Source organism: Mustela nivalis (assembly GCF_964662115.1).
Source record: "Mustela nivalis genome assembly, chromosome: 5".
In the NCBI taxonomy this organism is placed as follows: Eukaryota; Metazoa; Chordata; class Mammalia; order Carnivora; family Mustelidae; genus Mustela; species Mustela nivalis.
In genome coordinates, this window is record NC_139024.1 from 9,265,331 (window position 1) to 9,291,658 (window position 26,328).

Consider the following 26,328-nt stretch of genomic DNA (forward strand, 5'->3'; position numbering starts at 1 on the left):
GGGGCGCGCCGACGGGAGGCGGAGCGCGAACTGGGCCGAGGGGCGGGGCGGGGAGCGACGGGGGCGGTGTCACGTGCCGCCGGGAGCCGGCTGGAGGGCTCAGGCTGGGAACCGCGGAGGAAGGTGGGCTCCCTGCCGCCTGGGTGGGCGGTGATCGGCCGAGAGCTGGCCGAGTCCGCGTGCCGGCAGGTAGGAAGGGGAGCCCGGGCGCGTGGGGGCGGGCGAGGGCGTCGGCGAAGCCGGCGCGGCGGGGAGTGGGAGGACGGCGCGGGGGCACGGCCCCTGACACACCGGCTGACCCGCCGACCCGTCGCGGGGAGTGAGGGCCTCCCCCGAGCCGCTCCCGCCCGACTCTTCTTTCCCGGCCGCTGCCCAGCACTTGTTCCTCCCTGAGGCCCTCAAAGCAGCTGCCGGTACCATCAGCCTCCACTGGGTTGTCACGGAACGATGAGGAGGAGTAGGAAAGTGTCTCATTCAAATCGGAGCCTGCCAGCCTAGCTTCTACCTGGGACCCGAGAAGGTGGATAGATCGAATGCGGTTAGGTTTTTAAGGCCCGAACGGTCACTGTAAGACCCCAGAGGGCTCCAGAATTAATCCTTTCCCCAAATTTGGATGTGTAGTCTCATAGAGCTCTCTAATTCTTTTTACCGGTGGAGGTATGAGGCTCTTGCTTAGCGTCCTTAGGTTAAATTGTATTTCCCAGTTAAGCTAATGGGTTTATGTGATTAATAAACCCAGCTCTTATATCCATTTCCCTCTTCTCAGCCCTCACATGTTTTCCTCCTTTTGGTTTCCGTATTGCTGGTTCTGCGATCGCCCTAGGTATGGTTCTTACAAAGTGTCTTTTTCTCATTAAAATATTTTTATGATTTTTTTTAATTTTTAAAATTCTTTATTCAAGTATAATTGACATGGAAGGTAATATTAATTTTAGGTGTGCAATATAAGGATTTAACAATTATGTGCATTACTCAGTGCTCATCACTGTACGTGTACTCTAATCCCCTTCACGTATTTCCCGCATCTGCCCATTCACTTTCTCCCTGACAACCACCAGTTCTCTATATTTAAGAGTCTGCTTTTCTTTGTTTTTCCTTTGTTTCTTAAATTCCACATATGAGTGAAATCTTACCATATTTGTCTTTGATTTATTTCACTTGCCATTATAATCTCTAGATCCATCCATGTTGTTGCAAATGGCAAGATTCCATTCTTTTTTTTTAAAATTTTAAAAAGATTTTTATTTATTTATTTGACAGAGATCACAAGTAGGTGGGGGGAGCATGCTCCCTGCTGAGCAGAGAGCTGGATGGGGGCTGGATCCCAGGACCCTGAGATCATGACCTGAGCCAAAGGCAGAGGCTTAACCCACTGAGCCACCCAGGCACCCCTTGAGGAACTTCTGTACTGTTTTCCACAGTGGCTGCACCAGCTTGCATTCCCACCAACAGGGCACAAGGGTTTTTTTTTCCCCACATCTTCCTCAGCACTTGTTATTTCCAAGTATCTTTTCTTTCTTTTTTTTTTACCCCCTTGCAAGCATGCTCCTCCTGAACATTTCATTGACCCTCCACTCTTGCTCCCCAGGTGCTGGTGTCAGGCCTACACATGAATCAACTGTGATTAATCTAAGCCCCTCCTCTTAAACTGAGCGAGTTCTTATCTTTCACCATTACTTCAAAACCTGCTTTTCTTACTTACTGTGTTTCTCTGAATCCGGATTTAAAATCTCCATCCATTTATTCAAACATTTTTGTGCACCTGTGTCAAGACACTGTTGTAGACACTGGGAATACAGTGATTAACAAGCAACAAATTTCATTGGGGGTGGGGAGGAGAAAGATAGCAAAATCAGTTAAGGAGAAGGTAGATGGTGATGTAATAAAGAGTGACTGGAAAGGCTGCTTTGTTTAGAGAGTGTCAGAATGGCCTTCAGAGCCCCCAAATGATATAACTTAGGTAGGCTCTGGGGAGGAAGCTGCAAAATAATTGCAATATTTATCTAGAAAAGTAAACTAACATAAACAGCTAAGAAGAGCTTGAGACAGAAGAGTAATGCTATCAAAATACAAAAGTATAACACAAGACAGTGTGATAGTAGTACAAGACAGAACAATGGAACAGAATAAACATTCCAGAAACAAAACAACAGAGAAATGTGTGTGCCTATGTGTAGGCTTACATGTACATGCATTTATAAGGTAAGGGAAGGGAAGAGATCACAAATCTGAGGGAAAGGGAAGTATTAGTAAATGGTGAAAAATGGCATTCAGAAGGATTTCTGAATTTAAAAAAACACTTCTATGTATCAGCAATAACTAACTGGGAATTTTAAATTTAAAAAACAGGTACTGTTTGTGCCAGTGTTCAAAACTAAAGGTATCTAGAAACAGATCACACTGAAGCTGTATAGTCCCCTAGGGAGGAAGTTGTAATGTTCTATTGAAACACAACAGAAGACCCAAGTAAATGAAGAGATACATCGTATGCATGGATGGGAATACTCAATATCATAAAGGTGTCAGTTTTCCCCAATTCTGCAAATTCAGTACAATTCCAGTTAAAATTGTACACGATTTTTTTCATGGAACTTGACTAAGGACTAAGAACAGCCAAGTCAATTTTGAAAGAAAATCAAATGAAGTTCCTTATCAAAACTTAATTTGAAGAAGGTGAGGGAAACCAAGGATTCAGGCAACACTTAGGTGTTTTCCTTGAGCTACAAGATAGATCAGTTCTCATTTATAGCCCCAAACCATTTGCCATTTGGTTGCAGTGGGGAGGATGAGTAGAGCAAGATTTTAGGGAGAAAAAAAATAAAGAACAGTGTTTTTGACAGTTAAATTTGAAAGACCTGTTGGATATCCAAGTGGAAATGTTCCGGTAGCTGCTGGACAGATGAGTCTGAAAAGAATCTGGCTGAAGGTACAACTCTGGGATCACTGGCATATAGATAGTTAAAACTGTGATGGGTTAGAGTTAGGTTTGGGTACATTACAAAGAAAACAGATGATGATAATGCCTTAACTCTTCATAAGATTCCATAGCTAGGCAGGCCATAGCTGGTGTGGCAACAGCTCCATGATCATCAGGGCCTTGGGCTCCTCTTCCTTGCTGTTCTGCCTTCTTTGGCATGCTACCTCGTGGCTGAGATGGCTGCTTTAAGGCCAGCTGTCACCTGCTCATAGCAAGAGGGAAAAGGGAAAGGTGAAGAAAGGCACATACTCTTTTTTTTTAAATTAATATATACTGTATTATTTGTTTCAGGGGTACAGGTCTGTGATTCATCAGTCTTACACAATTCACAGCACTCACTGTAGCACATACCCTCCCCAGTGTCCATCACCCTCCCACCCCATCTCTCCCCTCCCTCTCTACTCCATCAACCTGCAGTTTGTTTCCTGAGACCAAGAGTCTCTTAAGGTTTGTCCCCCTCTCTGGTTTTGTCTGGTTTCATTTTCCCCCTCCCTTTCCTTATGATCCTCTGTCTTGTTTTTCAAATTCCTCAAATCAGAGATCATATGATAATTGTCCCTCTCTGATTTATTTTGCTTAGCATCATACCCTCTAGTTTCATCCACGTTGTTACAAATGGCAAGATTTTGTGGTCTTTTTGATGGCTGCATAATATTCCATTGTATATGTATACCACTTCTTTATCCATTCATCTGTTGTTGGATATCTAGGCTCTTTCCATAGTTTAGCTATTGTGGACATTGCTGCTATAAACATTTAGGTGCACGTGCCCCTTTGGATCACTACATTTGTATGTTTAGGGTAAATACCCAGTAGTCCAATTGCTTGGTCTTAGGGTAGCTCTATTTTCCACTTTTTGAGTAACCTCCTTACTGTTTTCCAGAGAGGCTGCACCAGCTTGCATTCCCACCAACAGTGTAGGAGGGTCTCCCTTTCTCCGCATCCACGCCAACACCTGTTGTTTCCTGACTTGTTAATTTTAGCCATTCTGACTGGTGTGAGGTGGCATCTCACTGTGGTTTTGATTTGTATTTCCCTGATGCTGAGTGATGTTGAGCACTTTTTCAGGTGTCTGTTGGAAAGGAACATGGTCTTAAGGACACTTCTAAGAAGTTGTGTGTGACACATCCACTGAGAGCCCATTAGCTGGTTTCTAATCAGTGGTCACAAGTAGAGGAAAAGATAGATAATGTAGTCTTTATCCAGTTATCTGTGTGCCCAGCTACGATTCAGGGTTGTTGTTTTTTTAAAATTTTTTGAAATAAACATATAATATATTTTTATCCCCAGGGGTAAAGGTCTGTGAATCGCCAGGTTTACACACTTCATAGCACTCACCAAAGCACATACCCTCCCCAATGTCCATAATCCCACCCCCCTTCTCTCAACCCCCTCCCCCCAGCAACCCTCAGTTTGTTTTGTGAGATTAGGAGTCTCTTATGGTTTGTCTCCCTCCCAATCCCATCTTGTTTCATTTATTCTTCTCCTACCCCCTTAACCCCCCATGTTGCATCTCCACTTCCTCATATCAGGGAGATCATATGATAGTTGTCTTTCTCTGATTGACTTATTTCGCTAAGCATGATACCCTCTAGTTCTACCCACATCGTCGCAAATGGCAAGAATTCAGGGGTTTTTTGTTGTTGTTTGGTTGGTTGGTTGGTTGGTTTTAGTAAGAATGAAGAGGGAATGGGATATTTAGTTTCAGTTTGGTTTCTTCTCCGACCAGGGCAATGAAGCTACTGTTGTAAAAGCTCTGGTGACTTCCTTGTTGTTAAATTTAATGGAATTTTTGAGCATTTGTTTCACTTGCTTTTAAACTCTCCATTTTTACTTTCTGTGTCCTCAGAATTTCTCCTCTGTTCTCTACTTAAAACTAGTGTTGCATATTTAATGCAGTCACAATAATAATCCCAAAGGCTTTTTTTAAAAATAGAAATTGACAAGCTGACTTTAAAATTATATGAATGTGCCAAAGATCTAGAATAGTCGATCTTGAAAAGGAAGAACAAAACCAGAGAACTTGTACTACCGAGCTTAAAGATTTATTATAGAACTCTAGTGATCAAGACGGTATGGTATTTATATAAGGATAAACAAATGGATCAATGAAATGGAATAGAGTCCAGAGATATGCCCATGCTTATATAGCCAACTGATTTTCAAACAAAGCACCAATCAGTTTAGTGAGGAAAGTAAAATGTTGTTTTGTTTTTTTTTAAAGATTTTATTTATAAACAGACAGAGATCACAAGTAGGCAGAGAGGCAGGCAGGGGGGTGGGGAGCAGGCTCCCCACCAAGCAGAGAGCCTGATATGGGACTCGATCCCAGGACCCTGAGATCATGGCCTGAGCCGAAGGCAGAGGTTTTAACCCACTGAGCCACCCAGGTGCCCCAAAAGTAAAGTTTACGACAAATAATGCTGAATTATTGGATATCCATACGGGGGAAAAATGAACCTATTTCACCCAATATACAAAAATTAATTTGAGATGGATCAAACACCTAAAAGTAAAAGATAAAACAAACTTATAGGAGAATTTCTGTGACTTTGAAGTAGGCAGCAATATCTGCGACGGGACACAGAATGCAATAACAGTGAAAGGAAAAATCTGATAAAAGAGACGTTATGAAAATAAAACTTGTGTTCGTCAACAGGTGCCTTTAAGAAAGTGAATAGACAAGTCACAGAAGAGGAGATGATATTTGCAGTATATATTGTACATATATCTGATAAAGAATTTGTTTCCAGAATGAAAAAAGAGCCAGTAACTCATTCGAAGCACCAATAATCCAAGTTAAAAATCAGTAAAAGAACAGACACTTCACACACCAATAAATGTAAATGGCCAACACGAATATGAAAAAGTGCTCAGCATCATTAGTTTTCAGGGACTTGCAAATTAAAAACACAAGGGGATACCCCACTAATATGGCTAAAACCAGAAAGGCTAATAGCTCCAATATCAGTGAGGATATGGAACAGCTGGAACTCTCCTACTCCTTCATTATTGGTTGCAGTGTGAAATGTACAATCGTGTTGGAAAAATATCTGGCAGCATCTTATAAAGTTAAACATATACCTGCCTTATGACCCGGCAATTCCACTCCTAGGTACTTACCCAAGATCAGTGAAAAATAAAAACATAGGTCTACAAGAAGTGTTATATCAGAATGCTTATAGTAGCTTATGGTAGGCAGAATACTGGCCCTTCATAGATATCCATGCCCAAATCCCTGGAACCTGTGAATATGTTACGTTGTATGGCAAGAAAAAAAAAGACTTTGCAGATGGAAAGTTCTAGAACTTAAGCTAGGAAGATTATTTTAGGTTTTTTGACAGGGCCTAATACCACATGAGTTCTTAAAAGTGGAATAGGAGAGCAGAAATGTCAGAGATAAGGCAATGTGAAAAGGATACACTATTGCCAGTTCTGAACTGTAGAATGCTACCTACAGAGATCCGAGGGTGGCACGCGGACAACCCCTACCAAGGAAACAAGGGCTTCAGTCTGACAGCTGCGTGGAACTGAATCCTGCCAACAGCCTGAGTGAGTGTGCAAGTGCATTCTCCCCTAGAGCTTTCAGTAGGTAATACAGCACTGGAACACCTTGGTTTCAGCCTCCTGAGGGTGAAAACTGAAGTCCAATCTAAAGTAGTTCCTGAGAATCTGCATTTTAATAATCTGATAATCCTAAAATGACATTTGGATAAGCTCTTTTTAATATATTTACCATTCTTCAATAAATTCACCCCAATAAATTGTTTCAATTAATAGTATGTGCTAATGACTCATAAGTCTATCTAGCTTAGACCTGTCTACTGAACTGAGATAATTTAATGGACATCTTTACATGAATATTTTATAGGAACCTTAATCTCACCATGTTGAAATTGGGAATTCATCCTTCTTCTCAAATCAATTTCCATTCCTGTATTTCCCTATTTTGGTAAATATTAACCTGTACATACCCCTGCATACCCCAGTATTCCAAATCAGAAACTGGGAACCATAACCATCTCCTCCCTGGTATTCATTATTCTCCACCTTTTTCAAGTGGTTATTAGATTCTGTTCTCTTAATCGTTCCTTAATCTGTTTTTTCATCATTCTCAGAGCCACTGCTTTAAGTCAAGTACATGTTTCTTTTTGATGATCATTAAATGCCTTCCCAGTAGTTTTCCCCACTGCTGCTTTGACTTTCCTCCAGCCTATTTTCAATCTTGTCAAGTTTGAAAAAAATTTTTTTTGAAAAATTTTTTTTGAAAAAATTTTTTTTACCATGTTACTCCATTTCTTAAGGTGAATCTCCCAACAGCTTCCAGTAACTCAAGGTAAACTTCAGACAACTTAATTTAGCTGAAAGGACTTTGGTGATCTGATTAGCCCCTGCCTTCACTATTCCTGTTTTAGTAATCAACAAAATGAGCTGACATCAAATCAGTAAGGAGAAGATCTGAAAAACACTACCAACCAATTTGACCTAATAGACTTTTGTAGAGCCCTCTGCCCCCAAACAAACCAGGATATACATTCTTTTCAAGTGCATGTGGAACATTCACCAAGACAGACCATATTCTGTGCCATAAAGCAAACCAAGTTTTTCAAGAATTGAAAATATACAAAGCCTGTTCTCCAACCACAATGGAATTAAGCTAAAAATCAACAGACATATTTGGAAATTACCAAATTGGAAATTAACACACTTCTAAATATTCCATGGGTTGAAAAGGAAGTCACAATATAATTAGAAAATATATTTTTTGAATATTTTATTTATTTGATAGAGCACGAGTGGTGTGAGGGGCAGAGGAGTGGGGATAGGAAAAGGCAGACTCTTCTCTGAGCAGGTATTCCCAGCGTGGGGCTTGATCCCAGGACCCTGAGATTGTGACCTGAGCCACCCAGGCACCCCAGAAGATATTTTTAATTGAATGAAAGGAAAATAATAGTATATCCAAACTTGAAGGATTCAGCCAAGCAGCACTTGAGAAGTTTTTAGTGTTAAATAGTGACAGAAAAGAAAGAACCTTAAATCAGTGATTTAAGCTTCAGTTTTAAGATGCTTGGGGGGCGAGCCTGGGTGGCTCAGTCGTTAAGCATCTTCCTTTGACTCAGGTCATGATCCGAGAGGCCTGGGCTCCCTGCTCAGTGGACGCCTGCTTCTCCCTCTCTTACTCCCCCTGCTTGTGTTCCATCTCTCCATGTCAAATAAATAAATAAAATCTTAAAAAAAACAAAAGGTGCTTGAGAGGGAAGAGGTATTTGAAATCAAAACAAGCAGAGAACAGAGACTAATAAAAGGAAATAAAACAAATAAAGGTAAATAAAGCACAGAGCAATCAGATTGATAATAGAAAAACAACGTAATTCAATGAAACTAAAAGCTGCTTCCTTGAAAATATTGATAAAATTCATAAATCTCTAGCCATACAGGATAAGAAAAAAAGAGAAGACACAAATTGCCAAAATCAGGAATAAAAGAGAAGGCCTCATTTTAGATTCTAAGCCCTTAAAAAGATAATACAGGAATATTTATTAAAACCTTTTAGGGAACACAGAATACCAGTTCTACATAAAATTTTCCAGAATATAGAAGAAGATGGGCTACTTATTAGCTTATTTTATAAGACGAACATTATCTTCATGGGAAAATGAAAGATCTCACCAAAAAACAAAACAAAACAAGAGATTAATATCTGTCATAAGCATAGGCACAAAAATCCCTAACAAAATACTAGCAAATAAAACATATCTAATATATCATTATTTCAATTTATTCTTAAAATATTAGTCAGTGTAACATATTAACAGACTACAGAAAATCACATGTTCATCTTAATAGATGCACAAAATGCTTTTGTCAAAATTCAGCAATTTAGGAATAGAAGAGAATGTTCGCAAACAGGTAAAGGACATCTACAAAAAAGTCTACAGCTAACATCATCCTTAATGATGAAAGACTGGGAGATTTCCTCCCAAGATCAGGAACGATATAAGGATATCTGCTTTCACTACTCCTGTTTGGTATTTTACTGGAGGTCCTACACCATCAAATAAAGCAAGATTAAGAAATAGAAGGCATAAAGATTGAAGGCATAAAGAGGAAGAAATTGAACTGTTTCTATTCACAGGAAATATAATTGGGTATGTAGAAATCCTAAATAGTCACCTCCCTAAAAAAAATAAAAGTCCCAGAATTAATGAGTTGGGTTAGCAAGGTCACAGGATATAAGGAAATACACAGAATCAATCATTACACAGAATCAATCATTTTCATATATTAACAAAGAACAAATGGAAATTGAAATTAAAAAAGAAAAAATCCTGAAAGTATTAATCATAGTTGTACCAAAACCTGGGAAATACTTTGATATAAAAATTTTAAAATACCTGGCAGTGTTTGTATGTTGGAAATGATCAAACAGGTGAAAAAAAAAATGACAGAACAAATGGAAAGGTAATCCATGTTCATGGATTGGAAGACTCAGTATTAATCACAAACTCAGGAGAATTATTTTTGTAGAAATAAGGTGATTCTAAAATTTATATGGAAAGACAAACTAGGATAGCAAAAACAATTTTCTAAAAGAACAACCAAGTTCAAGAAACATTATTTAATTTTAAGATTACTATAAATCTATAATAATCAGGAAAGTGTGGCATTGGAAAAGATTGGGTCAACATATAAATTAATGAAATAGTATGTAATGGTAGACACATATACACATGGTCAGTTTTTTGGGCAAAGATGCAAAGGGAATTTAATGAGGAAATGGTCATCTTTTCAACAAATAATTCTGAAACAATTGCATATTTGTGTGCAAAAAGAGAAAAAAAAGAAAAAAAACCAACCCCGATCAATACTCTTCACCCTATACAAAAATTCACTTAGAATAGATAATAAATAGAAATGTAAAAACCTAAAACTATTAATCTTATAGAGAAAGGTATAGGAAAATATCTTGGTGATCTTGCTATTTTTTTTGCAATAGCAAAATCATGATCCATAAAGTAAAAATTAATTAATTTGACTTTATCCAAATTGTGAACTTTTGCTTTCTCTTTTTAATTTTTAATTTTTAAAGATTTTATTTATCCATTTGAAAGAGACAGAATACAAGCAGGGGGAGAGGTAGATGAAGAGAGAGAAGCAGACTCCCTGCGGATTTGGGAGCCCAGTTTGGGGCTCGATCCCAGGACCTGGAAATCATGACTAGAGCCAAAGACAGATGCTTAACCATCTGAGCCACTCAGGCACCCCAGAGAACTTTTGCTTTCTAAAAACACAGTTAAGACAATGAAAAGGCAAGCCATAGATTGGAAGAAAATATTTGTAAATTATAAACCTAACAAAGATTTTTTACCCAGAATATATAAAGTATTTCTAAAACTCAATAAGAAAACAAACAGCCTTATTAATAATGGACAAAAGATTTCAACAGACTCTTCACCAAAGAATAGAGATGGCAGATACAAAATATGGAAAGAGCCCAGATGTCCATTGACAAATGAACGGATAAAAAAGATGTGGTACATATATACAATGGAATATTACTCAACTATCAAAAAGAATGAAATCTTGCAATTTGCACTGTGGTGGATGGAACTAGAGAGTATTATGCTAAGCGAAATAAGTCAGAGAAAGACAAATACCATCTGATTTCACTAATATGTAGAATTTAAGAAACAAAACAGATGGACATAGGGGAAGGGAAGGAAAAATAAAATGAGTTAAAAATGGAAAGGGAGTCAAACCATAAGAGTGCTCACTCTAGAAGCTGTCAAGATTTATTTTAAAGATACAGGAACTAAGAAAGATGTTACCTCTTTGATGTAAGTTTAGACGAACAGATCAGTTGTGCAAAAATTGTCCAGAAATGAACCCTAGGTAGTTTCGACCTCGGTGTATGGAGGACTCTTCTAATCACTGAGGAAACTATGGTTTGGAAATAAATGGTCTTGGGATGTTTGATTTTACGAATTTGATTATTTGATTTTAGACATTCTGGGTTTTAGGTGTTTGTGGTCCTTCAAAGTGGAAGTGTTCATTAGGCGGTCAAATGTGTATGTACCTGCAGCTTAGCAGACAGACCTGGGTTAGTTATAGAAATCTGGGAATCACAAGCTTATGGTAGAGCTTTGTGAAGAAAACTTGAAATTACTCAGCCAGAGAGTATAGCCTGAGAGAAAAAGAGGAGAGTAGGTGGAAGCCTCTGGAACACTAATATTTAAGGACCCGGTGGAGACAGCAGAGCCACCTGCCAACCCAGTGAGGGCAAGGGCTCTGCGGTCTTATTCACATCTCAGGTTTACAACCCCGACAGATGATAGGTGCTCAGCAAGTGTTTGTTGAATGAGTATTAGCAGCCAGACCTGTGAGAGTAAAACTAGAAGACAAGGAGTCATAGTAGCAAGAGGAGGAGGGAGAAATGAAATGCTTCAGAAGAAGCAAAAGGATGACTGAAAAGTGGATTTCGGAACAAAGATGTCACTGACTGGTGACCTTAAGGGGAGCTGTCAGTGCTAGAGGACACTGGAGAAAGCGTCTTAGGAAGGAAGGCGAGACAAGAGGCACTTGGATCGAGGGAGGGTTTTCCCCCCAGTCATTTGTTTTTTGTTTTGTTTTTTGATGGGAGAACATGGAAATCCAGTATTTAGGGAGGAGGAATAGAGCTGAAAGAAAGGGAGGGAGGATTAAGAAGAGAAAAGCAGCTAATTAATGAATTAGGGTCCCTGTGGAAGTGAGAGAGATGAGACCTAGAATACGATTTCCCCTTGGAAAGGGAGTAAGATATTTTCCTCAGAAACTGGGAGGAACAATGGAGGAGAAGATCATTTGCAATCTGGAAAAGGCAGTGTAGACGAATATAGAAGAATACACATTTGCAGGCCAGGATGGATTTACCGAGGAGTTATGAACCTTATGCTTTGGGTGATGACTTACTTGCGTGGGCCCCTCTGAGTGCTGTGAGTTACTAGGAGTTTTAATGTCCTGGGGGAGAGGGAATGCCACATTGTAATCCAGAAACATTTCTATACAAGGATTTCTGACACATTGTCTAATGGAATCTCAGAAGAAAGGGATCAAAATTCCTAAGACTCCAGTCACTTATTATCTCTTTTCTCATTCTAGATAGCTTTCATTTTAGCACCTAATTTGGTATTTGTGTGTGTGTGTGTGTGTGTGTGTGTGTGTGTGTGTGTGTTTTAAAGAGCCCCCTCACACACCTTGAATAAATGTTAAGCCCCTTGATATCTGGATATGTCTTTGCTTGTAGGTAAGGGGACAGAGGTTGAGGGGTTTCCTAGTTTTAACTTTCTCAGTCAAATAAAAGACAAGATCATTTGAGAGGATGGACTTAGGGAGAAGGCTTAGAAGGGTTTGTGGGTCATTTAGAGCAGTCTTTGTGGGGGTGGGGAGAGAGCTGATTGAGAACAGCAGAAATGAGTCTGAGAGCCCACTCCCAATTTGTCTTTTATTCTCCCTGAACCACTCCCTAACCCCTCTCCCCACCTCCTCCACCCCTTCCCTGCACCCCATTTTGGCTGTCAGTGTAGGAACAAAGAAAGCACATATTTCAGGTTAGGGTTGCAGGCTACTAGAAAGAGGAAGGGTCTAGGGGTGCCTGGGTGATGTAGTCAGTTGAAGCATCCGACTCTTGGTTTCTGCTCAGGTCTGATCTCAGGGTCATGGCATCAGGCTCCGTGCTCAATGTGGAGTCTGCTTAAGTTTCTCTCTCTAAAATAAATAAATAAATCTTAAAAAGGAAAAAAAAGGGGGGGGGGTGTGGTACTGTTGAGGAAGGATGCAGAGAGTGATGTGTAGGGAGGGAAGAACAGCCTTCCCTCCCTGGGATACTGGCTGCGCACTCCCAGACAAGTGAGGGAGGGAAGGTTTGTTGGAGCTGGAGAGCAGAGAAACCATCAACACTCTGAGGGGATGGAGGGAGAATCAGCGATGGAGCAGTTTATTCTGGAGAGAGTAGCAAGGGGCAGTGATGTCGTCTGAGGAAACCAAGAAGGAAATAGGATGAGGACATATTGCCAGGAGACCTAGCTTTATTCCGAGGATTTAGTAGGAAGGAAGCCTGCTGGGGTGGTGGTGGTAGGGTAGTATGTAAGTTAACACTGAAGTTTTTTAGGCCAGAGAAGTAATAGCAAAGAGTATCTGTATAATGTTTTGTAGTTGATTGCTTTTGTAGTGTCAGGATTAAAAGAAGCAATAGGTAGTTTTGCTTGGCATTTTTGTTTTCCTTAAATTGTCATGTAGTAATGAAATTGCAAATCTGTATACAAACTCAAAGTAGTTTATGTTGCATTCTTCCCTGGTTTCATGAGCATCTACTTCATTGCAGTCTTTACAACATTTTTACAATATCCTTATGTCTCATGGAGAAGTAGTAGCAACCCATTAAACAAGTGATAAAATAAGAAACAATGACCTTTAAAATAGTGACCTTTAAAGTTTACCCCTGCCAAAACGAGTTTGCTTAGTCATTAATTGATGTGCTGTAATTACAAGAAAAAATGTAAAAGCTTTTTATTTTGTGTTCTCTCTTTCTCTCTCTCTCTGTTTTTTTAGTAGGCACCACGCCTAATGTGGAGCCTAACTCAGGGCTTGAACTCCCGACCCTGAGATCAAGACCTGAGCTGAGATCAAGAGCCGGATGCTTAACTGACTGAGCCATCCAGGTGCCCCTATTTTGTGCTGTCTCTAACAGATATTTCTTAGATGTATATATGTATATATATATATATTTCCCCCTTATCCGTATAAAGCTAGAACTTTTGTTGAACCAAAAGACCTTTTCTCACCTGAATCCCTCAATGCGCTTTTCTTCTTTACCTTTATAGCAAAAACAAAAGAAAGAAGTCTTTTCCAAAGACAGTCTGATACAATTCTAGAATACTGAGTTGTTCTAGAAACCGTTGCATCATATTTCAATCATCATTACTCAGTCGATGAAGTTAGTTGAGCCACAGTTCTCCTCCTCTGATAGGATGCCAACAGTGAATAAAGATTTTAAACCGTGCTGGGTACCATCCTGAGGGAGCTGGAGGAGGGCTAAATACTTCCATGGGTTCTAAGTATGTCTTCCATTTTGAGCGCCTTTCATTTCAGTAGGGCCTTCAGTCATCCACGGTAAATATAAATATCTATTTTTGTATGCATATATATATTTTAAAAGATATTGAAAAAATTTAAAATTCTGTATTGACATTCTGATTAATAATTGGTATTTTTCTGCTTCGTAACAATCATTGTTCACAGTTGGACTCAGTTTGAAGAATAATCAAAGTACTAACAAAACACTATTCTAGCATGTCTTTTTTAAGGATGGAATTTCTTTTTTAAGGGAAAAGTTTTTTTCCTGGTCTTGAAAAATCTAACTCTGTGGGCAATCCACTGTGATTGTGACATGTTCTTATAGTTAAATGTTTTTAATTCACTCTCAAGTTAAATTTGTTTTAATTGTTCTAAATACACAGAATGTCCCTGGCTGCTTATTGTATCATCTGTTGCAGAAGAATAGGAACCTTAACTCCTCCGCCCAAAAGTACCACATACCGGAGAGATATCAGTGAGTACAGCTGAAACAGTATTTCTTAAAGAAACTTTGCTAGAATGGTGGCTGAGTTTTCCACGTGGCACCCTCAAAAATTTACTTAATCCATGATAAATCTCATATTTGTTTCGGTCTTTTCTATACCATTGGTGCACCCCAAATTTGTAGGACCAGAGCCACGAATACTCCCTTTTTCTGGGGAATTTTTTTCCTCCCCTGTTTTTTGTCCAATTCAGGCTCATCCTTTCAAACTCAAGTATCACTACACTCTCATTATTAAGTTTCTGCAAAAAACAAGGAGGCAGACACAGGTATTAGGTTCTGGGATTTCAGTAGTGAGCAGAAATGTTGTGCTTGTCCAGTGGGAGGTTGGGATCTAGTGCTGGTCTGCTATCTTTATTTGTAAATCTTCAATTACCTTATTTATTATTGATCTTTATTTGTAAAAGAGAAGATAGGCCTAGATCACCTTTCATTCATTTGGCAAGTTAATTATTTACTATCTGCTGTGTGCCAGGTACCATTCTAGGCCCTGAGGATACAATATGGATTAATACAAAGTCCCTGTTTTCATGGAGTTTCTGTTTGTTCAAGATAAATCTTTTTTTTTTTTTAGGATAGATCCTTTTCATGTAGAAAATTCTATGATTTTGTATTTTAAATATAAAAAGGGGTTGGGACATAGAAGGGAGCTTTTCTTCTCTCATCATTCTTAAAGAATGAAGAGCAGTGAACTTAGGATGAGAGAGTAGTGAATTTAGATAGGAGAAAGGCTATGAGACTGTATTCTGTTCCCAGGACCCAGTGAAAAAGAAACATAGCAAGCAGTAGAGAGGGAAACAAGCTACTCCTGGGGCCCCACAGCGTTGGTGGGGTTTGGGGGTGGGAAGGACACCATCTTAGAATGAAAAATAAGCTAGAGAGTCCCACAGTCAGGAAGCTCTGGCACAACTTCTGATCTCATCCCTTCACACCTCCTCGAACTGTACCCTTCCCGATTCTGGAACCACTACTAAGGTCTCAGAGTTTGGGAGGAATGTCCATCTCCCTTGCCTGATGTCTAGAGAAGTTGATTGAGTTGAGTTTCTTATCCGTATAAGATATCCCTCTGTAGGGAGGATAAATGTGTTCTCAGTAGCGTTAAGTTGAAACTCTGACGATGGGCTACCTCTAAACATCCAGTAAGTTAAAAGTCACGTAGGTTTTGCAGGCAGGTAGCAGGACCTGATGCTTACGGGTAATGTATCTGTAAAGGTTGTGTTCAGGTCATGTAATAGAAACTTGCCTGCAGTGGCTTAAATTAGTAAAGTTCTCATTTTTTTTATTTAACAGGGAGTTAAGATAGAGACAATTTAGAGCAGGAACCACAGTTTAGCAATCCTCCTGTCTTCCTGCTCCATGATGTTTATTGTCCTCATGGTCCCAAGATGGTTGCTGAATCTCTAGACATCAAGAAGGCAAAAAGGCCAAAAGTCATCTTATGAAGCTTTGTCTTTTTATTTGGGGAGGGATCTCTACTTACAGACCTCTGTCTATATCTGATGGGCTACACCTGTGTTGCATGGCCCGCCATAGCTGCAAGAGTTGGGGATTCGAATATTTTTAGATAGTAATTAAGTTGTGTTAGTAAGGATTAAGGGGCTTATGTGTATTGAAAAAGCAGCTAGCTGTGTCTTCCACTAGGATGTATATATATTTTTAAAGATTTTACTTATTTAACAGAGACACAGTGAGAAGGGGAACACAAGCAGGGGGAGTGGGAGAGGAGAAGTAGGCTTCCCACTGAGCAGGGAGCCCAGTGTGGGGCTCAATCCCAGGACCCTGGGATCGTGACCTGAGTTGAAGACAGATGCTTAATGACTGAGCCACCCGGGCGCCCCAGAATATATTTTTTTATATTAAAACTAAAGTTTTCCAAGTTCCAAACAAAAAGTTATTTTAAGTAAACTTACAGAATGTAACCAGTATTTTTAATGGGGCTGTATACATAAGGCACTGAAACACCAACTGCAAAGTAGTTACTTTGGGAAAAGTCATTTTGTGTCCCTGCTTCGCAAACATGATCCCCCAGTATGATCCCAGTGGCGATAGAATTGTCCCCATTCCCTTATTTAATTGGTTGTGACATAGGAGCCAGAAGGCATGTTAGCTTCATGGCAGTCACATTCAGTGGAAGCGCTGTAGGCCTGGTAACAGCCCGGGTGCGGTAGCACTGGAGTCTCCACTGGTTTGCTGGGGATGACAGAGTGAGACACTCAAGAGAAGGAGAACAGTAGGAAGTGAGAATGAGTATGAAATACAGAGTATATTTTTGTACCCAGTGCTTGTTGGTTCCTTTGTCTATCTGGGGACAGGAAGCCTTGTGTTGATAGTAATCATATTCCGGGAAAAATATGAGTAACTTCTTACCCAATTATATAATACAGGTGGAGACACTGTTGCCTATTTCCTGTCACATTTTAAAAATGAAATCCATCACATTGACTTTTTTTCTTTCTTTTTGAAGGAAATGTAATAAAGTTTACTGGATCACTTATTTTAGGGTAAGTGTCAACCATGAAATGTTCATTGGCTTCTTTATGCTATTTGAAATCCCAGTGGAAGTGGTTTACAGTAGCATGGGGTGGCAAATATGTATAGATTTTGGAATTAGGCGGATTAATCACTGGTTTTACCACTTCAGTGTCATCTCGATCCAGTTACTGAACTGGCTGAGAGGTGTCTTATCTTTGGTGCAAGGGTACAATGAGGATTCAGCCCACCAGGCACTGTTGCTCTGAGAAGAGCACCGGACTCCATATGGGGCAGGGGCTCACTAATTTGCTTTCCCATATCTAAAATCACATCTTGTGTTAGGTTCTAATGTGGGTCAGAGAGGTGAAAATTGACTGTAGCAAAAATTATTTTGGAAAACCCCTTAAATCACCATAGAGCTCTCATGAAAGAAGATTGAGGCTGGCCGAGAAAACCAGCAGTTGGATACCTTTCATCTGATGCTCTTCAGAGGCACATGCCTAATGAATGGAGTGACCTTCTTTCCCTTTTTTGGAAGGGGGTGTACATGTTAATGTGTGTCTAATACGAGTCCACTGTATTTGTTAATACTCTTTTTCACTATTATACATATAACATGACATGTATATACACACATACATATACAACTTTGAGATGCTCAAATGTTATAGGAGATGCACTTGGCATTTTATTCAAATATATACATTTCTCCATGATACTAATACAAGACAAAACACAGTTAGATGACTTTTCCCTTTAAATCATTCCAGGCAAAAGATATAGTCATGTACTTTGTCTGTTTCACAATTATATTCAGGAATCTAATGAAAATTAATCACATAATTTCCAGTAAAGAATTTTGTCTTTCATGGAAAGCACAATAAAAATATTGAATGCATTTGCTCTTTTTAGGTGCTCCGATCTCTCAGAGATTTTTTTTTTAAATTTATTTATTTTAGAGAGAGACAGAGACAGAGCACAAGCAGGGGGAGAGGCAGAGGGAGAGGGAAAAGCAGACTCCCCACTGATCTGGGAACCTGACATGGGACTCGATCCCAGGACCTGGAGAGCATGACCCATGCAAAGGCAGATGCTTAGCCGTCTGAGCCACGCCGGCAGCCGGAGGAGAGGATTCTTTAGAGCTTTCTGTTTCTGTGGTTCTGGCCAGTGTCTGTCCCTTCTGTCTCACCTGCTTTAACTTTGGGGTGTAAATCCAAGGTCAGGAGAATATATGGTATATTCTTAGTGTAACTGATGTTACACTAAGACACTGAATCCAGACAGTGCAGCCTTTGTGGATTTAGGGAGTGTGTATGTCAGTCTGATCAGGAAAAAAAAAAAAACCCACCTTCATTTTGGGTACATAACAAAGAACATTGTATTTCACAACTAAAAATTGAACTTTAGGCATAGCTCTTAGGAGAAATATGTTGGTGATGGGAGTACAGATTGGCTTTGAACTTTTTAGAGAAGGAGTTTGGCAGTACCTAATCAAGTTGAAGAGTATGTATACTGTCAGAAGGTCTGTGACTCTCCTTCTTAGATGAGTATCCCAGAGCAACATATACACGTGTACAGTGTAGATGCGTAAGGTGTGTAACGGGATTATTTGTAACAGACTCAAACCAGAAAGTCCCCGAATGCCCTTCTGTGGTAGCATGGGTAAGCTGTGGTATAGCCATCCCATCACCGAGTCACATACCATATGAAAATATAAATGTATGAACTCCTGACACAGCAGCCCCATGAACGAATGTCACAGAGCAGAAGAATATGTAGTGTCCCTCCATCCCGATGAAGCCCACAGACATACCAAATAAGCTCTGTTGTTTAAGGATGCATGTATAGATGGCAAAGTATAAAGTGAAACAAGGACATTATTGTAATAAAAGTCAAAGTAGTAACTAGCTATAGAGATGAGAAAGTGGGTCAGAATGAGGGATGGGCACACTGTGGGCTTCTGGGGTACTGTTAATACCTTTTGCCTGGATATTGTAATTATTATTTTTTTTATTTTAAAAGATTTTATCTGTCTATTTGATAGAGATCACAAGTGGGCAGAGAGGCAGGCAGAGAGAGAGGGGGAAGCAGGCTCCCCGCTGAGCAGAGAGCCTGATGCGGGGCTCGATCCCAAGACCCTGGGATCATGACCTGAGCCGAAGGCAGAGGGCTTTAACCCACTGAGCCACCCAGATGCCCCTGTCATTATTATTATTAAGTGGACACATTTGTGCTTGCATTTATATGTATGTATATAGAATCTGTTATATGCATACATACTCTTATATTATGTATGTGTATATATTGTTTCCCAACAAAGAGAATGAAAAATTCCACAACAGAAAGCTTATTAAAAAAGACTGGCTCAATCAATAGGGTATATGTTGAGGAAATTTCTCTTCGTCATGGGATGCAAATCACTAGTGTATATAAAACTTCTCGTTCCGAAAGCATGATTTCACTCAGTGTTTACTAAGCACTTATTTTTCCCATCCTTTTTTTGGGAAATTCTGCCCTTCAGCCTTTTTTCACCACTCGCAGGAAATACTATTTTCAACCCATAGGTTCAAGAGCTCGGCTGTTGTACAGGTTGAGCCATTCAGTTTCTGTGGTGCTCAGTAATCTGAGGAGCTCTGTAACCAAGATCATGCTGTTACTCTGTCATGTAAAGAAAAAAAAAGTGGCTCTTGTGTTACCTTTAGATCATGTATTTATGATGAATTTTTTGTTCCTTTTATAGCGGTTCTTTATTTCTTACCTATGAAGTTTGGGCCCTGAAGAAATCTTTGACGTTAGATACTCAAGTAGTAGAAAGAGAAAAAATGAAGTCCTATATATATGTGGACTCAGTTTCTTTAGATGACAGAGAAAATTATGGTAAGTTTATGGTAAAGTAATCCCATTTCTGTGAAAAGCGGGAGCTACTTATTAACTTTTAAAATGACTATTAAAAACACAGTATTAGCAAGGTAGGTTTAGCTCATTCTAGGAGTCAACAAATCCTATGAGAACCAAATTCCTAAAGAAGTAGTTGAAGACCAGATTTTGGACTTCCTTATTTAACGCACGTTTGCAACTCTCCCTCGCCGACTGTTTTGATCTAAACTTGGAATTCCACACCGTAGTGGAGGTCAGGTCAGAGGCTGGCCTTCAGTTCGCCAAGTAGAGAAACATGATTTTGTCACTTAGCTCTGTTATATTCTTGGCCTCAAGGGATTTATTCATGCCTACTAAAATCATGACATGGATTCATAAATCTGAATGCCATCTTTATAAAGAGAGAAAAAAGAGTTTGTCACGGAGGCTGGAAAACTTGTCTTTACTAGTCCGAATGTTCCTCTTCTCTGTATTTAGGTCACAGGGAAACCTAATTAGTAACCATACGGTTGCCTCTTGAACATGAACTTTTAGAGCAGAGGCCTATCTTTTCATCAAAGTATGTGTAGCTTGGTGAGTCACTACCCTTGACTTACAGCTGCCTGTTCCTATAGAGTTGGCCAGACTAACCTTGCCTGTTACATTATATTCTCTGAGTGGGGCAGATTTCACTCTTTCCTTCCTACAGCTGTATAAATCACCATCTGTCCTGTTAGTATTTATTATCTCATCTAGTGTGTTACAATTTCAATTACACAGATAATTTTTACAGTTTACAATTTATCCATATAGCAAAGCTTCATCTTCATAGTAGGGCATCTCCATAGTTAGGCATTTCCAAATTTCAGTTTGGGAAGGGCTGTTGTTGTTCCTGAATATAGCTGATCTTATGTCGCATCTGAGAATTTGTTAGCTTTAGTTTGTGTTTTTGTTTTTGTTTAGTTTTTAACCTTTTTCCGGACTTGGAGAGCAGTCTTCCTTTGGGATCTAGAGCTCTGTGTTCACATAATGGTTTTTGTTGTTTTGATAGTGACCCTAAAAAACTATTTTATATTTTTTGAAAAAAATTTAGAGCTTATACATTTTTCTTTAAAGTAGGGAAGTGTAGCATCAAGAGTATATACTTGGTTTTATCTTAATTTGTAATCTTCTTAGGAATCACCTACCAGGCAAGAAAAGAGCTTCACAAAGCAGTAAGAAAAGTATTGGCAACATCAGCCAAGATACTGCGCGGCCCATTTGCTGGTAAGTATCAAATATTTAACTTGCAGTCTTTATCAGTGATCTGAAAGTCATCTGATGATCAACTTGAGGTCTTTTTTTCTTATCCCGTTTTTTACACTGACATTTTTTATAGCTATGGAAAATTGAGTGACATTATTTTCTTGGGCTATATTTAATTTTAAGGGTGATTTTAATTCTGTTGCCTTGGACAGTCTTCTTCTTTCCACTTTGTGGATGTATTATTGTTAGATAATCGTAAATAAATATTGACACTAAATACAACCTTTTCTCTTAAGTGCTTTAAAATTTTAAATTTGTTAGAAAATCACTCCATACTTTCTCATAATGAGAATATTGCATCAATAATATAAATTTTACAAAACATCTACAATTGGAGCTAGATATGGAAGAGCTTACTTGGTCTCTTTAAAAAGTTGCCATCATGAAAAAGAAAGGTGAGAAATTTTTCAAGAATTAAAAGATACTAAAGAGACTTAATCAAATCCTGGTTTTAAAGAACAGCACTGAGGTATATTTTGAACACTTGGAGGAATTTGAGTATGGAGTTAGACTGGATTTTAGATGGTTTTGGAAGATTTTCATTAATGTGTGTGGGTGTTGTCATGGCATCGTGAGTATATTGGAGAAGGCAGGCTTATTCTTAGGAGTGGCGGGTTGACTAAGAAAGGATCAAATGTTCCATCTGCAACTTCCTTTCACATGTTTTAGAGAAAAAATACACATCCATATAGATTAAGCAAATATGGAAACATGAAATTTATTAAATATTGTTGTAAACATATGGATGTTAATGTATTATTCTTTTAATTCTTCCATATGTTCAATATTTTTCACAGTGAAAAGTTTTTTTTTAAGATTATTTATTTATTTGTCAGAGAGAGAGAGAGAGTAGAGGCAGGCAGAGGCAGGGGGAGCCTGATGTGGAACTCGATCCCAGGACACTGGGATCATGACTTGGGCCGACTGAGCCACTTAACCGACTGAGCCACGCAGGCGTCCCACAGTGAAAAGTTTTTTAAGGAAAAAGAGCAGCAACAAAAAAAGAGATGAGGTTGTGAAGGCAACGTAGTATATAAAACTAAAGCACATGATAATCTACAAAATAAATATTAACAAAATAATACGACAGAACTAGAACAAACCTATCACTATTAGTGCCTGGAAATGGAATTCAGTCTTATTGTAGATGTCAAGTGCTTACAGCTTATCATCCCAAGTAAGTGGGAGGACATGTTTTAACTGTTCACGTTGTCTTCTTTTTTCTTTTCACAAAGACCCCTTTAGTACTGTTGATGTCGAGGATCACGAGTGTGCTGTGTGGCTGCTCCTGAGGAAGAGCCAGTCGGGGGACAGAGCCGCGCGGCTGCAGGCCGTGCAGGAAATGTCGGAGACCCATCACTGGCACGGTAACACGGCCCTCCGAGCCCCTGCCACGCTGCCTGCTTGCTTCTCTACGCTGATACCGGGGGATGGAAAGGAGATATCAGGGAAGGAAAATAATTCAGGAAATCTGAATATGAAAATTCTAAAGAAGAAACTCCATGGATAGAGAAAGTAGAAAACTGCTGGCCTGGTAGCCAGATGTGTTTGATAGGAACAGGCTCAAAATTGAGGAAGATGTATTTGTGTAACTTTCTACCAGAACGAAGTTTTATCTGATTAGAGAAACTCTTGGTGCTGATAGTGATAGCCTTATTCTATATTTGCATTTTCTTTTGGTTCAGGTTTAACAAAATCTATTTTAATTGCTTGCCACACCATAGAGTTATACTTGTTTTCACTTCGGCAAGTTACTTTGCTTTAAGACTGAGTCAAATGTACCTGATTCGTGTGTGTGTATTATTTTTAAAGGAAGATTTAAAATATTTAATTGTATTTAAAAATTGCGAGTAAAAGTACATGAGCAAGAGTTCAGATCTGCTCTGATTATAGTACAGGGACTAAAGTATACTCTATCAGTAGAGTCATCTTATAAAATGGGTCATATTTTATAAGAGTCATCTTATAAAATATTTTCAGAGTAAAATATCAGCACAAGATCTTTGCCTCCATACAAGTTGAATTGATTGGTGGCTATAATTACAGTAACTTATGTTTTTTTTTATTTTTATTTTTTAAAGACATATTGTTTAAAAGTTTATTTTTTGACACAGAGAGAGAGGACACAAGCAGTGGGATCAGCAGAGGGAGAGGGAGAGGCAGGCTCACCTTGAGCAGGGAAACCGATATGAGACTTTATCCCAGGACCCTGGGATCATAACCTGAGCCAAAGGCAGATGTCCAACCAACTGAGCCACCCAGGTGCCTCTAATTATAATAACTTATAATATTATATATTTATATATATATATATATATAAAATATTAAATAACTTATAAGATTCTTCACTGTGAGTGAAGACTTAGAATAAAAATCTTTTTAAAAATGTAGGGGTGCTTGGGTGGCTCAGTCAGTTAAGCATCTGCCTTTAACTCAAGTCATGTTCTCAGGGTCCTAGAATCGAGCCCTGCATAGGGTTCCCCGCTCAGCAGGGAGTCTGCTTCTTTCTCTCCCTTTCCCCCTCTCCCCCCAGCCCCTGCTTGTGCACACACTGTCTCTCAAAATAAATAAATAAAATCTTTTAAAAAGTCTACCTTCCAGGACTCCATTTCAGACTTACTATATCAGAAGAATCAGAGTTGGAGCCCAGGCACATAGATTTTGGGGAAGTTCCCCACTTGATCTTAAAGAACTTACCCAGGTTATGAACTGGGTTCGTATTAAAATAATGTCTGCTTCAGTGGTTGTAGTTTTGTTTTCAATACATAGCTTAGTCCATTTGGGCTGCTGTAACAATACTGTCGACTGGGTGGCTATAAACAATAGAAATTTATTTATTACAGTTCTGTAGGCTGGTAAGTCTGAAGGTCATTGTGCCAGCAGACTTGATATCTGGTGAAGACCTGCTTCCTCATTCACAGATGACCAGCTTTTCACTGTGTGTCCTCATGTGGCAGAGGGGACAAGGGATCTCTCTGGGTTTCTTTTATAAGGACAGTAATCCCAGTCATGGGGGCTTCCAAGGGTTCCTACCTCCAAATACCATGACATCGGGAAATTTCAACTTATGAATGGGGGTGGGGACACATTCAGAGCAATACATAAAGGCTGGACTGGTTAAATCATGAAGGTTCAAACGAAGCACGACCACCTGGAACCTCAGATGACTCATGGACATGACAGGATGCGAAGCGCCGCACCGTACCAGTGACCTAGATCTCAGTGCGACCTCAGGTTTTTTAAGTAGTGATCAAAACAGTTAAAACACTAGAATTACTACAAAGAAAAGGAGAAGCAGTTCAGCCGGTTCTGACCTATCAGTTTTCGCATTTGAAGTTCAGTTCTTCGAAAAGGTTAGACCGCAATATCCCTATGTATGTGTTGAGGAGAATTGTGACATCAGGCGTGGAAATGTTGGCTATCTGGGTTACCAGTAGGTGAATGCAGTTGTAATTATGGAAAGAGACTTGGGAAATTTTGAATCGCAAACTTGTAGTCTAAAAATTAAATGTGCATTTAATTCTTAAAACAATTATAAGCTAATTTGGGTGCTAACAACATACTTTTACAATAGATTACCAGTACAGGATAATTGCTCAAGCCTGCGATCTGAGAACTCTCATTGGTTTGGCCCGAAGCAAAGAGAGTGATCCTCGCTTTTTTCTCCCACCACCTCCTTTGCCATCTTTAAAAGAAGTAAGTAAATAAAATAGTCCAGTGAGTGAAAAATAGATTAATATGTCATCTTCACTTTGGGTGCAAAGTAACCAATCAAAAAGTAGTCTGTCGGCTACTTTTCACAAGCAGGTAAACTAGATGTTAACCGGAAATTGTAGTTCCTATACAAAGATTTCTTGATTTACCAGGAGATGTTGTTTCTCTTGTGTTATTTTCCCCATTTGGGCATTGTGAGTCTCTGTACACCAGTGGGGAACTTCATAGCCAATCAGCATCAGTGAATTAGTTCTAATATTGAACTAAACAATGGACTAGTTCTAATATTGCTCTAGATCAGTTTTTCTCAACAGTACTGACATTTTGGGCCTAATAATTCTTTGTTGTGGAAGGTTGTTCTGCACATTGTAGGGTGTCTGGCAGCATCCCTGGTCTACTCACTGGATGCCAGTAGCAATCCCCTCAGTTGTAACAACCTAAACTATCTCCAGACACTGCTGACTGTTTCCTGGGGGTGCAGAAAGCCTCCAGAGAACCACCACCTGTAGGTATTAATATATCACTCTGCATAGGTTTTTAACTAACCACCACATACAGATGTTAATGCGTTAGCCCACATACATACTAATTATTAACCGCTAATAGGTATTAGAGCATGCTTCTTCAGCACCTTTCTAAGGCTTTCCTAGAAAAGGAAATCTGAAAACTTGCAATCAGTTGTTGAAAAATAGAAAAATGGATATGCTAGATGTAAGTTATTAGAGAAAATCAGATAGTAATGAGTTCTGGATTTAAAGAGGCAAGGTTTAGGTAGAAAGAGTGTAATAATCCATTTTGAGCCAAGAGCTAAACTTTGCCTTAGGGCTCTCAGACTGAGGCAGCAGACAGAAGTGCAGAACTCAGAATTAAGAGATTCACTATGTGCTTAGGTGGGCCACAGTTTTCAAGACTAAAAGCTCTCCTTTATCCCTGCTCTTTTGTTTTGGCATTGATTCTTCGGTACTTTTGTTGTGCCCAGTTGTGGAGCTTAATTATGAAGACTTTCTTTTCCTTTTATGACAGGATTCTTCCATTGAAGAAGAGCTCAGACAGTTGCTGGCTTCTCTACCTCAAACGGAGCTAGATGAGTGTATCCAGTATTTTACATCTTTGGCTCTGAGTGAAAGCAGTCAAAGTCTGGCAGCTCAGAAGGTTAGCTCATTTCTTCATTCAGTAAATATTTTGGTGTGCCTACTCACCCTTTCTAGGATACTGTGCCAGGGGCTAGCACGTAGAAAGTTAAAATAGTCACCAACCAGGAACAGAATAAACGTGTTGGCTCCTGGTTGTGTGTGCCAGGCCCTGTCAGCGATGGTGGGGAGACGAGTAAATAAACAAAATCCCAGAAGGTGTGAGAGAGATTATAGGTCACTCTGAGAGCCCTTCACTC

The 26,328-nt window shown here is 39.4% G+C and overlaps 1 protein-coding gene across 5 annotated transcripts in view; it reads left to right on the plus strand.

The window, feature by feature from the left end:
* Positions 1–37: 37 nt before the first annotated feature.
* SERAC1 (serine active site containing 1) overlaps positions 38–26,328 on the plus strand; it is a 58,246-nt gene continuing 31,955 nt past the window's right edge. The window contains exons 1-10 of one of the 5 annotated variants that reach the window (XM_082729575.1): positions 38–189; positions 6,438–6,565; positions 13,565–13,674; positions 14,473–14,564; positions 17,056–17,092; positions 19,804–19,940; positions 21,096–21,185; positions 22,460–22,591; positions 24,799–24,920; positions 25,962–26,090. In XM_082729575.1, the coding sequence (XP_082585701.1) occupies positions 14,474–14,564; positions 17,056–17,092; positions 19,804–19,940; positions 21,096–21,185; positions 22,460–22,591; positions 24,799–24,920; positions 25,962–26,090 (738 nt within the window). In that variant the 5' untranslated portion in view covers positions 38–189; positions 6,438–6,565; positions 13,565–13,674; position 14,473. Of the gene's footprint in view, positions 190–6,437; positions 6,566–13,564; positions 13,675–13,932; positions 14,126–14,472; positions 14,565–17,055; positions 17,093–19,803; positions 19,941–21,095; positions 21,186–22,459; positions 22,592–24,798; positions 24,921–25,961; positions 26,091–26,328 lie in introns of those variants that run through there. The other 4 variants (XM_082729574.1, XM_082729577.1, XM_082729576.1 and 1 more) reach the window with 4 other exon arrangements.